Source organism: Diaporthe amygdali, assembly GCF_026229845.1.
Source record: "Diaporthe amygdali strain CAA958 chromosome Unknown NODE_10_length_1141467_cov_65_626103, whole genome shotgun sequence".
Lineage (NCBI taxonomy): Eukaryota > Fungi > Ascomycota > Sordariomycetes > Diaporthales > Diaporthaceae > Diaporthe > Diaporthe amygdali.
This window is the reverse complement of record NW_026517030.1, coordinates 642,385-657,980: the sequence shown is the minus strand read 5'-3', so window position 1 is coordinate 657,980 and position 15,596 is coordinate 642,385. Positions and strand designations below refer to the sequence as shown.

Genomic DNA, 15,596 nt, shown 5'->3' with positions numbered 1-15,596 from the left:
GCTACTGAACTCATGGATACAACTGTGGCTGTTAATTCCATGGAATCTCGATCTGGAAAATTACTCAGTCTGGTCTAGAGAGATCGGCAATAGCAAAGGCATGCTGGCATTGTTTGCATGACGGATGTTCAGTTCTCTTTCTGAACAAGTGCTGTCATTTCAGTCTGAGGTATCAACCCCTTAATCTAATCTCATAGGTCGTCAACACCGTCATCGCTGATCGTGCTATATCCACCTCCGAAACTCTCCGCGATAACTTGTGTTCGCGTCACCTTGCCCGCCGGAGTCACATAGATCCAACAGATGCTCTCTATACCAGGGAAAGGAGCATACATATACTGTAACTCAAACTCCTTGACCTGCCCATCAATGCTGATTGTCTTGTTGTGGCCGGTGAATGACATGTCTCGCTCGTAATAGCCAACAGTCGTGCGGCTCTCCTCGTCGCCGTCATTGTCCAGCTTCACGTCGTACAGATCACCATTCTGTGCCAGTACGCGGTTGGTATGCGTGTTGCCTGTATAGTCGTTGACGCTATACAGGATGCCCTCGTCGAGCGCAAAGTTTCTCTTGGCTTTACCGCCGTAGTCTCCAGATGTCAGGTCGCCAACTGTACCGTTAACGATCTTTCCGACGTCGTCTCCCAGAGTCGCTATGATTGGGTTCAGGTCAATGGAGTCTAGAACATCCGCAACCCTTGAAGTCATAAGAGTCAGCATTTGGCCGAGATATTGGAATAAGTGAGAAATGTATCACCGAACAGGGGTGGCTTACATTTGAACAACGTTCTCTAACCGAGCCTCAAGCTCAACCTTGGCGCTCACGTTTTGAATAGTGAGCTTGACTCTATCGATGGATGCATCGACGCCGGCGCTGAAGTGAAGCAGCTTCAGCACGTCGGCCTGCAGATTGACCTTGGCGGTTATGTTATCGACCTCGATGTCGATCTCGCCAACGGATACTGATGCATTCAGATACACATCAGGATCATCTGGCAGGATGTTATCCGCGTCGGTGTTGGTATTAGCTGTCTCGTATACTGCCGACTCTGGGTCCCCTCGCTGGTCGAGACGGTAGCCGATATATCCATCATCTTGCCTGCTGCCATGTTGAGCGCAGGAGACGGAGAAGGCGAGCAGACCAAGGCCCAGCAAACCCTTTGACGAAGCCAGCATTGTGAGTTTGTGTAATGAGTGACAGACGAAATGAGGGACGCGACAGTTGGAGTGAAGAAAAGAACAATTTCAAAAGAGTGATGGGTCAAGGTGCGACTCCTGCAGGAGATAGCGAAAAGTTGTTGTGGTCTGACTCGAAGGTGGCAGCTGCTGGTGGGCAGTGGTGAAGAATGAGCACCCTGCTGCGTAAGAAACCCGCCCAACGAAACGCTGGCGAGCGATGATAAAGGGGAGGCTGATGTCAGAGGTCTGGTCTTCTCGCTGGACAAAGTCCGAGGGCGCTTGCTCTGTTTGACCAGCTTTGCGCGAGGTAAATATCACTGCTGCCCGGTCTTAATTGCTAGGACAATGCATGATGGAGCAGGACCTTGGGACCACAATTTGCCGGCCATGGCGCTATTTCCAGTCTCGGACAGCATTTCCTTGAGGAAGTCCAGTCGTCTTTACCATGATGGTGGGAAGATGTGTCTAGGCTCTCACCGGGATCAAGGATACTTACCATCACAGCCCACAAGTTACTTTGGTTGTGGCCCAGCTAGTGGCACGCTACTGCAAAGAACGGCATGAGACGACGTGAAAAGGGGTAGGGTAGGATGACTGCAACATGCAGGAGGCTAAACAAGAGCCAAGACAAACTGACGGGCGGAACCTGCCTTATTACATCGGCTCATTTATCCTCGAACCTGTAATATCCACAGGAGCAATGCTAGAATGCTCAGGCGGGTAGGACGGTCGTTGCTATAATGGCACACATATCGACATATCGATGTTGAATATTCTGGTCCACTAAACATTTCATCACTCATCGTCATGGCCAACTGCTTATTCGCGCCCCCTGACTCGTCAGAAATCTCAGTGTCCACCCGCTTCCGCAGTGGGTCGGAGCATTTTACCATGTTCTTGCGCCCCGACTTTTCCTTGGAAGATATCCAAACCCCATGTCTGATCGAGATGCTCAAGGTTATTTTCCCCGGCCGGCTCAGGTCGCCTAGAGGACCGGGTCACCGGCCGCCACTACGCATCCCCTGTTAATTGCCAACCTGATTTCCTCCCGGATTTTCGAATTCAAGGGTGGTAGAGCTACGGAGGGTTAGCATTGATCAGATGGGACCATTAGTCCACTCACGTACTAGCTCTTTTTTCTGACATGCGTCTAATTGTCCCAAAAGATGATCACCTTCGTGTGCTTCCCTCTACTCACCCATCCGCCCACCTTCTCTCCGAAGACTTGCCATACTCGATCACCCAGAGGATCTTCCCAACATATCTCTCAAGGCTCACTCTTTCGCCTCGGGAACAAGCTCGTTTACTTGAATCCACTCCTTTGTCTGCCGGATAGATCAACTCTGGTAGGATTTGGCGTCAACAGAATGCGGTCCTACACTTTCTTGTTCTTCGCTCTGTGCTCCGTCTTTTCCCTGTCGGCAGCGCAGACGGCTTCCTCGACACTAGACTCTACAGCAGCCACAACCTCAGTAGAGGCGACTACAGGAGAGACGACTAGTCCGTCCGCAACTGTCAGTTCTGGAGGAGGCTCCGCGTCGAACGGCACCACAAGTCTCGGAGGTGGCACCGGCACCACTACATCTGCTAGTAGCACCAGTACAAAGGGGCCTCCAGACGTACTTCTGAAAGTGCCTAACCTCTCGGTCAAGAGGATCGAGTACGCCAACCTCGGGATGTATATCTTGTGCGTTCTATTGCTAATCAAGCACTAGACTGATCGTGGACAACCTTCAAGCAGAGATCAACCTCGCCGCCGAGGTTGCTTCTCTCGTGACTATTAATGCGGGTGTGGAGCTCAGCGTGTCGAAAGTGAACATCACTATCGCGGATGTTGAAGCCGAATTGGAGCTTATTATCCGTTTGGGCAACTGTAAGGCCACTGCATTGCTCGAATTATCTTCAGAATGTTGACTGACTTACCCTACCGCAGTGGTTTCCATCGTGAACCGGACGCTTGCGACTCTGGACTTGAACCCTCTGCTCATCAATCTTCTGAACGAAGTGACCGATGTTGTCACAGAAGTGGTAGCTGCTGTGGACAGTCTTTTGGGGAGCATTGTTCAGGGCAATTCGAAGATCAATTTCATCATTGACAACCTCGGAAATATTGTAAGCTGCCTCCAGGAAATATTCTCATTTTTTATTAGCACGTCCTTCTGTCTGCAGACCGTCCTTTTGGTTGTTGCAAAAGCCCTTCCTTGCGGTACAGCTCGTGAGGCGTTCCGTAGGCAGAGACTGCCTACAATCCCCTTTTTCATCCGTGGTCTGGATTGTCTGGATCGCTAACACTGAATACTTTAGGTCCAAGAAGTCGTCGGCGATGCAGGCAGCGCAGTATCCAGCATCGTAGGCAATTTCGAGCAGAACATGACTTTCACAGGGGACGCGAAGACGTTGTCGGGCGGACTCGTACAAAAGACGTACAAATACGATCCTCTTGGTACGCTGGTCAACATCATCTTCAACGCTCTGGGGCAAGTCGTCCAGGCGACAGTCGCCAGCTCCACATCATCCGGGTCGACGAGCACGACCAGCGCGACCACTGCGACTGCAGGCACCACGGCGCCTGCTAGCACAACAGCTGTGACAACTGCTACGGCGGCTGCACGTCTTTTCTGAGATAATTACAGCTTTATGAGTAATACATATTTGCTGGGTCCTCATGCAGTAGCGGCTGTGTAGAAGCCAGACCATAGCATATATAAGCTTTGTGCCAAGAAATCAAGAACGTCTGATGACGGACTGACCTTGAAGCCGTGATCCCAGTCCTCCTTCCTGATGCTGAGCTCAACGCCGCCTGTGAACCGTGGTTTATTGAATCTTATATTCAACATGAGTCGCTAACATTGGGCGCAGCTGGCCTCGTGTACTCGCGCATCATCGTGGGGTTGTAGGCGTTTTCAAAAAGCAAGTGGCCAGCCAATGGCGGAAAGCGACCAATCTTGGGACAGCGATTCAGGGTACTCCTCTAGTGGGAGGACTGCCGCCCAACGACGTAGTGATGTGACCCCCCTGCAGGGGCACACGCCCATCTTTACTCTTCCTTACTGATATCTGATCAGGTGTATGTGCTATATCGATGTGGGTTGCAAGAAAGAGCTGATTCTGTGAAACCATCCCCTACGTATGATGGCAAAGTCACGCTCCTCCTCCTTGCTCCACTGGTGGATGGAAAAGACGCAACCCATCTTTGCGCCCGTGACAAGCTCGACACCAACCGGACTCTTTGCTGCTCAGAGTCTCGTGCAGCTCGCGCCAGTAAGCAACATAAGGTTGAGCGGAAGTCCCCACATCTTGCATGTGGCACTAGTACTTTTGAAGGACCTCGCGGCGACTGAAAGCACTTTCATCCCAATTTCGGATACCTGTCGCAAAATCTTGCCGCTGCAACATGAATTACCTGTTTGATAGAACGTGCATGCACAAGCCCAGTGTTACGGTACAATCAATCAGCACCGAGATATCCTGAGCCTCTCAGGGTGGGTTGAGCAAGAAACCGTCTTCACCTCTCGATAAGAGCTGCCAGGCATACTCGAATCCTACGCCATCGTATTCACGCCGCACGTTCTCTTGCAACATTTAGACCAATGTCGTAGTCCCGGAAATGGCTCCCACTTTAGAAAAACGTGAATGTGATAATGGTTCCCTGCACCTCTGCTGCTACGGCGTGGCTGTCCTCACGTGCTCTCACGGAGCTTGTAAGTCCTGAAAAAGAAAATCCGAAAACTCTTTATGTGAAGACTGGAACAGACTATTCTGTCGATCTGTGGAGTCTCGAAGCCGAAGGATATTGCACCGGGGCGTCGAATCAAAACATCGACGAGCTGATCTCGACATTGGAGTTGACTCAAATTGTATCAAGATCTATGCCTCTAAAGTCTCCAAATGAGATTGATAAATATCGAGCTAGCCTTCCGACAGTTTTAGAAGAACCTCCAGAGAGAATCCGGCCCCTTGGTCTTCTTGAACGCTCCGTACCATCTGCACAAGGGATATAGCACTGCAAGCACTAGCACCAAGTTCAGCCAGTAGATCCAAAGGCTGTCGATGCCCACAACCTTGTTGCCAGTTTGGGGGTCCTCCCACTTCCTTTCATGCCCGAACCTGGGCAGCCAGATGAGCCTTGTGGCGAAGAGCAGTACCAGGTGCGTGATATAGAAGAACAAAGCTGAGGTCCCGTATGTAACGAGAGGGTCCAAGACCGTCGAAGCCACAACTCTTGGGATGGTGCCGAATATAGCAAGCAATAAGAGGCTGAAGCCCACGCCGTAAGACCAGAATGCGACGTCAGGGGGATACTTGACGAGGTAGAAGAATGACGGCCATGAGGCGAGGTAAGGGTTTGCGTTGGGGCTTGCCTCATGCTCTGGCATATGAAGACAGCCCTTAGAGAGATTCCCGAACTGCAGCACACGTGTCAAGACGAAGACCACCAAGAACGCCAATGCTGCCACGATGTTGCCGACGGTGAGGACCGTCTTGGTCCATGGTCTAGCGAGCACAATGCGGCCGTAGAGAAGACCCAGGATTGCAAACGACACCCATGCCAGCGGTGGATAGCCGGAAACAAAGCCACCTGTGATGAAAGGGTGAAACCATATGTCTAACCAATTACTTTGTGAGAGATCCATGGTAACCGCAAGGTCGCGAGTAGACCCCTGTGCCTTGCAGTGAGCCCCTGTGGGAGACAACCACAGATTCCACCAGATCGTGACCACAGCGAGGGCCAACAGCAGGGTGTTGTGAAGATGCCAGGAAATGTCAGAAGCACGGATAATCTTCCTGTCAGGCGCGATATCTTCCTCACCTCTGCGGTCGGCCAGCAGGGGCTCGCTGGCGTCGTCCTTCTTCGCATCCGGCAGGATCTTCAATAGACCAAATGCCAAGCTCTCCTCGGTCCTCGAGATGATCAGCCACAGCAGACCAGCCAGGAGGTAGTCCACCGCCAGGGCGAACAGCACGACATTCATGAACCAGACCTTGCCCAAGGTGAGCACCAGCCCCATTGGGATGCAGATCAGGGTGAGCACCAGGGCTCGCGCAAAGAAGTGCCAGAACATCCGGCCGGTGGACCAGCCCAGGGCCCTGCGGGACCTCCCGAAGTAGACGACGCCCATCCCGAGCAGGAAGGTGAAGCCTGCTGCGCAGAGGTGGGTGAGCGAGCGGGTGACATAGGCGATTGGCCGGTTCCACTGATGTACCGGCTCCCCGCTGTCAACCTCGCCGTGGATGGCGGTTTCGTGCTCCCATGGGCTCAGGGCGAGAGTGTTGTGGTCCAGGGCCATAAGAACCATCATCAGGCCTCGGAAGAGATCTGGTGCGAGGGCTCGGGCAGTTGACCCGGCAGGTGCGGTAAGCTTGGAGGGGGCATGTTGGATGGGACTCTGGTTGCTGGTAGGATGCTCAGATGCTTCCGGCCTGGACACTGATCCATACGATGAGTGTGAGCTGGTTGTAGTTGTGGTCTGTTGTTGTTGGTGGTGGCCTTGTCCATGTCGTCCAGCGTCGTCATTGTTCGTCAGGGCGTCATCTTGGAAGCTTGTCTCCTGGACCGATGCATCAGGGACGGCGCGGACAGCATCCTCCATTGTAGGTAGTGAGGAAGGAAACAATATCCAGAGATACTGCTTTGGCTGTCACGAAACAGATGATGCAGGGTTGAAATGGTGATCAAGTTCCAAGACCTCCCTGAACTGAACCACCTGCCGTGGCTAAGCTGTTTCGCCTCCCAGTGGGGCGTGCTGCGCAGCTTGTACAGCTAGAGGTAATGCAGTTCGCGCGACTCTGCGTTTCTGGCGCCAATCGCTGCAGGGCGACAATGCTCGCCGACCCGGATCAAATGCTCCGGCTCACCACCTAGGCACTCCGGCACCCTTCTCTCGGATCAATGTCGTACACTCTTAGTACTGAGTAGACATGTAGACAAGCAGTGATCGGAATTGGCTTATGAGCAATCTGAGATGCATCTATAGCTGTGTATTCCAATGAAGCCTTTTTAAGCAAAGCCTATTGCCCGAACAGTCAGACCGACTCTGGCTACGGCTCCGTAGCAGCTGTCAGCCGGGCAGTGGAACATCCCAGCCACCGGAAGGATTCATCGGGCGGATCATTTCTTCTAATCGAATTGATTTCATTCGAGACGATAGATATAAAGTGCTGACGGATGCAACCTGCCAAGCCCTCGAAAGACGGACCATAAATATCGGCAACTAATAACCAACAACCAACAACCAACAGACTACTATCAGTGCCACTTACGCGCCCGAAACAACATTAAAAGGCAGTGACCACAACAATTTGACACCTCCTGCACTTCGCACTGGCATATCATTCTTATTTGCCATTCTGTCGGAAACGCAATCCTCAAAGTTCATGGCCCTTCAACTCCTGCACCGTCCAGTCCCACAGCTTTTTCGCTAACGCATCATCCTTGTAGTATGGGCCACGCCGCCCACCAGTCAGGTCTGCCACGGGGAAGTACATCTCCCCAGTCTTGACCTCCCCCTTGGGCGCCGTCGCCGCCCACAGCTGGTTCAGCGCGCCCTGCTGCACCGTCGTGAGAAGGATCTTGGCGATGGGCATTACTGCCTTGGACCACCAGTACCGCTCCTCGACGTGTCGCGATAGGTTCGTAGTAACGACGCCAGGGTGGATGGCTGCCACTGTCCAGGCTGGGTGCTCCTTGGCAAGCTGCCTAGCGAACAGCGCGTTGGCGAGCTTGCTCTGCCCGTAGCGTGTCCAAGGGCCCATCGCCTCCTGCTCCGTCTTGAGCGTGTCGAACTCGATGCCGCTCTGCGGCGCCATAGCCACGGCTGCCGAGGTGAGCGCTACGACGCGGACATCTGAGCCGGGCTCGGCGGCGGTCTTTTCGAGGACCGGGGTCAGGAGCTTTGTGAGCAGCGCGTGGCCCACGTGGTTTGTGCCGAACTGGATCTCATAGCCGTCCTTGGTCAGACCAGCATCTGTAGCCATGATGCCAGCATTGAGAATCAGGATGTCGAGCCGCTGCGATGACTGGGTGAAGGTGCGCGCTGCGCTCTTGACGGAGTCAAGCGAGGACAAGTCCAGGCTGAGCGGCTTGAGGTTGGCGCTGGGCACCTCCTTCTTGACCTCCTCAATCGCCTGGTTGGCCTTATCGGCCGTCCTTGACGTGAGCCAGATCTCCTTGGGCCCGTGGCGGGCGAGGTCTAGTACCGACTGAAGTCCCAGACCACTGTTCGCGCCAGTGACGAGGATGACTTTGCCAGACAGATCGGGAATGTTCTTGGCAGTGAAGCCACCGCTGCTAAAAGGCCACATCCTGGGTATGGTTATTCGGGCTACAGAATCTTGGGTATCTGGTATGGTAAGGTACGGCTGGATAACAACTATGCCTGATATTGAGATTGAAGAGAAGGTGTCGCTGGCGCAGGAGATAATCAGTATGACGGGATCAGACCAAGCTCCGATGATTCCGCTCCGATGAACCTTGAGCTCGAGCTCGGGCTCGAGCTTGTCATGGAACCCTTGAGTCAATCTCGACCCTGACGAACCGGCTCGCTCTGGACCCGAAAGGGTAATGCACTCGGGCACATTATCACAAGTGACCAACCAGATGCGCCGTCACTCGATGTTTTGAGATCCGCACAGGCAGAGGGAGCGGCAGATGGCAACACGCCCTCGACGGTTAGTGCCCATTCCGCGCATCGGTGCTTTGGACTCGTGCTTGGGCTGTAATTGGAGCAGTTGGAGCAAGTTCTATCCAAGCAAGTCCCAGATATTAGGTAGATAACTTTAGAATCCCACCCGTTTTGAGCATGGGCTTTGACGGGCGAATATTTGGCCGGCCAGGATACATATTTGCTGGAGCATTTACAGAAGAAGATGCTTATATACATATGACTTATTTGGACGGCCGTTCACCCAGAAATGCCTGAGTCGGACCTCGGAGCTCTCGGTAATCCGAACGCTGGCACTGTCATTTCACGCAGCCCTGGCAGCTCCCTGGAGCTCCACTCGATGTTGGGGCACGCAGCGGCAGGTCCCGCAGCTGCGTCCCGGTTGTATGAGATTCCAACAGCAGCGTGTCGTCATCCCCCGGCCCACTGCCTCGGCGACGACAGTATCGAACCATTGGTATATAGACTACAAGACAAGACAATCGACGCTCTTTTTTCCACCGCTCCCACAGGCTTCTGTGAAACCTTCGACACCCCACACATTTTCATCATGACGACCTATATACCAGCATTAACATTGCCTGAGCGGCTGTTTGCCAGCCCAGCCGCGTCGATCCTCACGCCCATCGTCCTCGGCAGTGCCGTAGGTATTGGCGTCTCCAGTAGGTTGACTCCTGTATCTCGGCCTTGACACAGTCGCAACTGTGGACTGACAGCCTCTTTAGACAAGGACACAAAGACGACATATATGCGTCTGCGTCAACCACCTCTGTCACCGCCCACCTGGGTATTTGGGCCTGTTTGGACAGTTCTGTATGGTGTCATGGGCTACGCCTCCTACAGGGCATTCTCCAACGGCACCAGTCCTTTCAGCACCCCAAACGTGATTGCCACTACGAGGCATGCCTCGACCGTTTATTCCGTCCAGCTTGCCCTCAACCTCATCTGGACCCCCCTGTTCTTCGGCATCAAGCAGCCCGTCGCAGCCACCGTCGACATTGTGGCTCTCCTCGGAACTAACCTGTATCTGACCTACCTGTGGAGCACGGTGGACCAAGTCTCCGCATACTGCATGGTTCCTTATCTGGGATGGCTAGGTTTCGCAACCTACCTCTGTGCGGGCATCGGCTACGTGAACAACTGGGATCTGAAGGCGAAGGAACCAAAGACTGAGTAGAGAAGACGAGAACGCCCCCATTGCGATCGATTGACTTGGAAAGGACGGGACCGTTGGTCATTATTTAATGTTTCAATACAACAAATACCCAAGTTTGCTCTCAAGCTCCAAACCCTTCACACCTGCTTCCAACTCATCGAGCTTCTCCCCTAGACCCCTTCTCACGCCGCAATCGTGAGTGTCAAAGGTAGCCCTGAGCTCGGGCGATGAATCGGGAGTTAAAGTCTGCTTCGGCTCTGAGTTCGGCGTCTTCCGCTTTCTCGATATCTCCTTGAAGTTTGCCGAGCCGTTCAGCGATAGGCCAGGCACGAGCTGGGCCAGCTGGGCCCCAGCCTCCCCGACTGACTGTGAGATGCCGACAAAGCTGACTCCGATGAAGGGCTTCGACGGTCTTGGCCAGATGAGATTATGCCGGCGCAACGACTTGACGAGCGCTCCTAATAAGAAGGTATCGCATCCACGCGAACATGGCGCCTCGTCCTCCTGCAGAGCGTCGAGGGTGTTGTTGATGACCTCCAAGGCCTGCCGTACCAACTGCTGTCTCTGACTGTCGATTTCTCCTGCGATGATTGTTAGCAAGCGAGAGTCATTTCATCACCTGCGCTCGAGAAATCTTACTGATCAGGCCGTCTCGGAGCTGCAAGCCCAGGCTTCGTATCGGACCGTTACTCTGCAATATCGCCACGTTGGAGGCTTTCTTGAACACTTCATGCTGGCGGAACACATAAGAGATGTAAATCCAGAGCACTAGATCCCTACCATACGTCGTTGGGAGCGCACCCTCGAGTCTCTCGAACCACCGCTCGGCATACACTTCAGCAGCCTCATGGAACTTGAACGCATCCACAAACACCGCGATCTTGGCCAGCAGCTCCAGGTCAACCGACCGGGGCACCTTCCTCCCGCGCCCGTGGACCGCATCCATGACCACGATCACTGCCTTGGGGTCGTACCCGCCTAGAGTGATGTGGACTCTGCCGTCTGCCTCGACCGGGTTCTCCCACCGGAACTTGTTGCGGAAGTGCTTCGACGCGAGGCCGAGGTGCCTGGAAGAGACCTTGATGCGCACCTCGGGTGCCGACGCGATGGATGCATAGCTATTAGGCGGCCGCGATGTGCCGCGCAGGATCCCGGCGTAGACGGAGGTTGCGTCTGACGGAGAAGGTGCCTCTTCCCATGGTGCGAATGACTTGGAGGGGGTGGGAATTATGATTAGTGTATCCGCATCGGGGTCGACTTCGTACAGTCTGAACATTTCGATTAATTAGGGGTGCTTATGTTTTTGGAAATATAATTTTGGGTAATGGGTTGAATCACGGCCCTGGAAAGAGGTTGGCGAAGGACGTCTACAAAAAGAATTGTTACTGCCCAAAAGATGAGAGGCAATTGAAAGGAAATGCCCACGAGCAACAATGATTTGCAAATCTAGGGTGGAGATGATTCAATGTCCGCGGCAATTGAAGTTCTCACTGAGGTGCCAGAGATAGCGGGATTACGTGAGTAAGCCATCCCATCACGCAATACCAAGTAACTCTTGGACGGACGGGCTTGGCTGCCTTCCCTCATCTTAGCCGACACTGAACAATTTTTGACAACTGACAAAAGAGGAAATAATTCACGCTAGTCTCAAGCTGTTGGTAATCCTGCTAATACACGGTATTGAAGAAATCCATCGCTGGTCGTGCAAACTCAATGGCCAGGCGGCAAGCTATCTCCCTTCCATACGACGCAACAGCACTTTTCGCTACATGTCCATTTCAGAGGAGTTTCCCAAGGTGGCACCAAGTCTCCATTCTCCTGCCAGGCGCGTGAACGAGCTGTTTGCCAAACACCCCAAGCGGCATCCATGTCCTCTATCGGACTCTGGCCGCCAGGCTCCTTTTCGTAGCGTACACGAGCCGCTTGGCAAGCCTCCCAAGCGGCTCGTAGGCTCTCTTCTGTAGAATTGGTTGCTTGGTTGTGGCTTGTGTTGTTTTGGCTGGTGTCGTTGCTGGAGTCGGGCGGCACGGGAGTGCTATCAGTGGACGCACGAGATCCTCTGCTCTCCCTGTTTTGTTGTGCCTCATTAGTACGGCTCAAGTCGGCGTTCGGTTGGATGTGGTCTTCATTTTGAGGCCCGGTTCCTTCGGTAGAGTCTGGTGGTTGTACAGTGGTAGTAGTTGATAGCCGTGATCTTCTACTCTCCTCTCTATGAACTACTTCCTCAGCCTTGCCCTTCATTTTCTGATCCTCTCTCTGCCTCAACTTCTTGTTCATTTGCCTTCGTTTTCGCCGCTTGGCTTTGGCGCTTTGGACCCTGACGCTTTGGCTGGCGCCCTGATTGTCCTGCTGGGGCGGCTGTGGTGCGAGCTCGGCTGCTGTCGGAGTCCCATGCTCTTGCTGAGGTGATGCCGCTATACTGTTGTCGAGCGAGCTCGGCCTAGAGCTGGTAACCGGAGGTCCATCTGATTGAGACTGACTCGGTAGTGGACAGATATTCTTGTCGGTCATCTCGTCCTTCCTCTCAATCGCAAGTTTGAGTGTTAGCAGTGTTTCCGCGACCTCGGCGACCTCGTCGTCCTCGGTGGAGGTTTTGCTCTTTTCTTTCCCCGACGCGAGATTCTGTGAAGAGCTGGAGGCGGCCAATGGTTCAGATTCAAGTGCAGGTGCGGAACTGACAGCGGAGGAGCTCGCCTCAGCAGCCTTTGTTTCGGTCAATCTTCTCATCGCACTGTGCCTTTGGCAAAGTTGTTTGTGTCTCAATCTCCAGTCTTCAACTTGGCAGTCCCTGCAGCAATAGAAAACAGTCCCACATTCGCCACACGTTCGGTAGCTTTTCTGGTCGAGTAGCTCGATTGTAGGGCACTGCTGAGATAGAGAGATCAGCAAATGCAATCCTAAATAATGAAATTGTGGACCAGCCATCACCCTTTCGCTGCCACAGAGAATCTGGCCGGCGTCCAGCCCTGCCCTGCGGATATCTTTCGCAGCCTCAAAATCGCCGCATTCTTCATAGAGTCGCCCCAAAGTGTCACGCGACAATGCCGCGTCCTTCCTCGCCGATTGAATCGCATCTTCCGTACCTTGGGATGAATTTTGTGACAAATGATGGGCCGATCTGATCCTCAAGGCTTTTTCCAGACACTCCTTTGCCTCGTCAAGTCTTTTGGCTTTGAGGTACGTTTCGCCGAGATTGTGGGCTGTCAGTGCGACTTGTGTTGAATCCTCGCCGTAGTCGCGCGTCTTGCCCTCGAGGGTTCTCTTGTAACTGATAATTGCCAGCGTGAATTGGCCATACCGCTCAAGGTTGTAACCTACGTTATCCTCGGCTTGATATTTCTTCTCTAGTGCCTCTCGCGATGGCTTGTCGGAAGTCTCTTCGGGATCAGCCATGGCCGATGCGAAGATGGGCTGATACGTGTGCTAATGTGAGGATTTCAAACTCAAGTTGGGGCAGGATGGATGCCAGATCCCCAAGATTATAGATGCTTTTGAAACACTGACGATTGTGAAAGGAAAGCAAGGACATCCGACAACTACTTTCCTAGGTACTCCGCGGAAGGCACTACTCAGCCATCCACCAATAGACTTCTGTTAAGGCCAACGTTGGCTTGTGTTTGAAAGAGGAGAGTGTGTGTTCCTTACCACAATGATGACATTGGGAGCATACCTAGCTGGGTGCCTGGCAAGTCATCCAAAGCAGAAGTTCAGATGACCATGATCGATTGCTGCACCGCAATCTCATGACCAGTGAAGGGAAGGACTTGTGAGAATTTACATTATCGGACAGCAATCGCCCAAGAAGACACATCGCAAGTCACATGACTACCTCTTGTTGAGCTTCCAAGCACTCGTATGCCCTTTTTCCCTCCAGAAAGGTTAGCAATGACTGTGGTGGCTCATTCAGCACAGTAGGTGAAGCGGTCTGACGAGGTGCTGAAGTTTTGGGCAAGACTTCTGTCCAGGAATGGCTTGTTGATAGAAGATACAACAGGTACGGGAAGTGTTGGTAATAAAGGCTTGAGTCAAACGATAATATCAGATCAGCGAGAACCATTAAATACAAGAAACATTTGGTATAGAAAGCCTGAAGGCCCCGAATATTACTGGAAAAAAATATAAACCCGTGGGGGTAACTTTTTTTTACATGTTGGGCAGAACAAAGTACAGTACACGACACTCGGGGAGTTGATATGACCCCAGGCTCTACGGCCTGAATCTCACCATGCGGTCGGAGCACATCTCTGCTGTTAATGATGAGGCGGGAATGGCCTCGTAGAAAAATGAAAGCATTGGGAGCCCATTGACCATGCTCAAGTTGTGGCACAGCCTGAGTGGTTTCAGCCTTCTGCTATGTTTTTAACCTTTTTGACTGAGTCAAGTGTTCCAGCTCAAAATACAGGGAGGCATGCGGAGAGTATAAGGTTGACTCGTCTAACTTATCACATTGGTGACTGCGCATACCACGCAGTGTACTAGGTAGCTCGGATTCGGGGGTCCTTCAGTCTTTTACGGCATTGAATAAAGATGAGCTCAATCTACTGTGTTGATGTCAGTAAATGGGTCACATGCTGATGATTTGTCAACTCTTCTACCTCCGTTTCGAGTCAAAGATGACATGGTGGAGTCGAGCGTGTGTTCTCGCAACGATTATCCATCCGTGGATACAAGCACTTGTGGTGCTTTCCCTTTCATATTGGCTGCCAACCGATTCGCAAAGCGTTCAATATCCACGTCTCAGGCGGGCAATGTATCAATTATTCAAGCCCTGTGTAAGTTTCTCACGGACATGACTGTACTCAACTTTGCCCTATATGTTGTGTAATAGCTGCGCACTTCGACGCCATAGAGTGTTGTCCTCGTATTTGTGTTCGAAATCGCGTCTTTGTAGGTTTGCGCGTAGTGAATTTGAAACGTTTGAAGTCCTCATCGATACCCATAAAATTCGGCCTGGCTGACAGTGGTTGATAGAATTACAGCCTCGTCTGCTGTATTTGACGCATATCTTTTCCCAATAGTAAGCTCCACTGACATCGCTTGGCATATGTCAGGGGTCACTCTTTGTATGTACGTACTTTATTAACCTATTGATGTTTAGCCCACCAGCACTGCTTGTAAATCATTTGCGCCCAAAAAGGATCATCAGATCGCCAACTTAGACCAGCATTATTGTATTAAATCTCACTGTAATCTGTGGACGCATACTAACTTTGATATTCTGGCATCATTGTTTTCCAGGAAACGTATGGAATAACGGTGGCATAGATCTAGAGTGGAGGCAATTAAATTATCATATGACCCGGAGCACCTACCATGGCTCTCGAAATCCAAGTAAGGACTTTTGACGGTTTCAGCAGATTCCTCGAATATCTTGATCGTCCAGGAGACAAGTCAGAATCGGCGGATCCTGCATCCGTCACCTACGGTGGGGATAATTGCACTTCGTGTCTGCTTCTGTAAGAGAGATGGAGCGGCAGTCTCGGCGAAGGCCACATTATCAGCAGTATCTTCATCAAGGCATGGTCGAAGGATATATTCACCAGCAAGCTAACCGTGACTTCCACGCTACCTGAGTACTTTGTATTATCGATGGTGGGATGA

The 15,596-nt window shown here is 52.4% G+C and overlaps 8 protein-coding genes across 8 annotated transcripts; 3 read left to right on the top strand and 5 right to left on the bottom strand.

Annotated features, from left to right (window-relative positions):
- Positions 1 to 191: 191 nt before the first annotated feature.
- On the bottom strand, positions 192 to 1,175 carry J7T55_009173 (uncharacterized protein; the record flags this gene model as incomplete). The annotated part of the gene is made up of 2 exons (XM_053142111.1): positions 192 to 696; positions 775 to 1,175. The coding sequence occupies 2 exons, from the start codon at positions 1,173 to 1,175 to the stop codon at positions 192 to 194; spliced, it is 906 nt and encodes a 301-aa protein (XP_052995014.1).
- Positions 1,176 to 1,985: 810 nt separating this feature from the next.
- On the top strand, positions 1,986 to 2,207 carry J7T55_009172 (uncharacterized protein; the record flags this gene model as incomplete). The annotated part of the gene is made up of 1 exon (XM_053142110.1): positions 1,986 to 2,207. One exon carries the CDS (start codon positions 1,986 to 1,988, stop codon positions 2,205 to 2,207), a length of 222 nt encoding a protein of 73 aa, XP_052995013.1.
- A 338-nt stretch (positions 2,208 to 2,545) lies between these two features.
- J7T55_009171 (uncharacterized protein) lies at positions 2,546 to 3,800 on the top strand (the record flags this gene model as incomplete). The annotated part of the gene is made up of 4 exons (XM_053142109.1): positions 2,546 to 2,838; positions 2,894 to 3,051; positions 3,112 to 3,290; positions 3,483 to 3,800. The coding sequence occupies 4 exons, from the start codon at positions 2,546 to 2,548 to the stop codon at positions 3,798 to 3,800; spliced, it is 948 nt and encodes a 315-aa protein (XP_052995012.1).
- Positions 3,801 to 5,104: 1,304 nt separating this feature from the next.
- Positions 5,105 to 6,769, bottom strand: J7T55_009170 (uncharacterized protein; the record flags this gene model as incomplete). The annotated part of the gene is made up of 1 exon (XM_053142108.1): positions 5,105 to 6,769. One exon carries the CDS (start codon positions 6,767 to 6,769, stop codon positions 5,105 to 5,107), a length of 1,665 nt encoding a protein of 554 aa, XP_052995011.1.
- Positions 6,770 to 7,544: 775 nt separating this feature from the next.
- On the bottom strand, positions 7,545 to 8,480 carry J7T55_009169 (uncharacterized protein; the record flags this gene model as incomplete). Its single annotated transcript, XM_053142106.1, has 1 exon — positions 7,545 to 8,480. The coding sequence occupies one exon, from the start codon at positions 8,478 to 8,480 to the stop codon at positions 7,545 to 7,547; it is 936 nt and encodes a 311-aa protein (XP_052995010.1).
- A 909-nt stretch (positions 8,481 to 9,389) lies between these two features.
- On the top strand, positions 9,390 to 10,016 carry J7T55_009168 (translocator protein; the record flags this gene model as incomplete). Its single annotated transcript, XM_053142105.1, has 2 exons — positions 9,390 to 9,501; positions 9,565 to 10,016. 2 exons carry the CDS (start codon positions 9,390 to 9,392, stop codon positions 10,014 to 10,016), a joined length of 564 nt encoding a protein of 187 aa, XP_052995009.1.
- A 72-nt stretch (positions 10,017 to 10,088) lies between these two features.
- J7T55_009167 (glutathione s-transferase) lies at positions 10,089 to 11,271 on the bottom strand (the record flags this gene model as incomplete). Its single annotated transcript, XM_053142104.1, has 2 exons — positions 10,089 to 10,576; positions 10,635 to 11,271. 2 exons carry the CDS (start codon positions 11,269 to 11,271, stop codon positions 10,089 to 10,091), a joined length of 1,125 nt encoding a protein of 374 aa, XP_052995008.1.
- A 434-nt stretch (positions 11,272 to 11,705) lies between these two features.
- J7T55_009166 (uncharacterized protein) lies at positions 11,706 to 13,388 on the bottom strand (the record flags this gene model as incomplete). Its single annotated transcript, XM_053142103.1, has 1 exon — positions 11,706 to 13,388. One exon carries the CDS (start codon positions 13,386 to 13,388, stop codon positions 11,706 to 11,708), a length of 1,683 nt encoding a protein of 560 aa, XP_052995007.1.
- Positions 13,389 to 15,596: the final 2,208 nt, after the last annotated feature.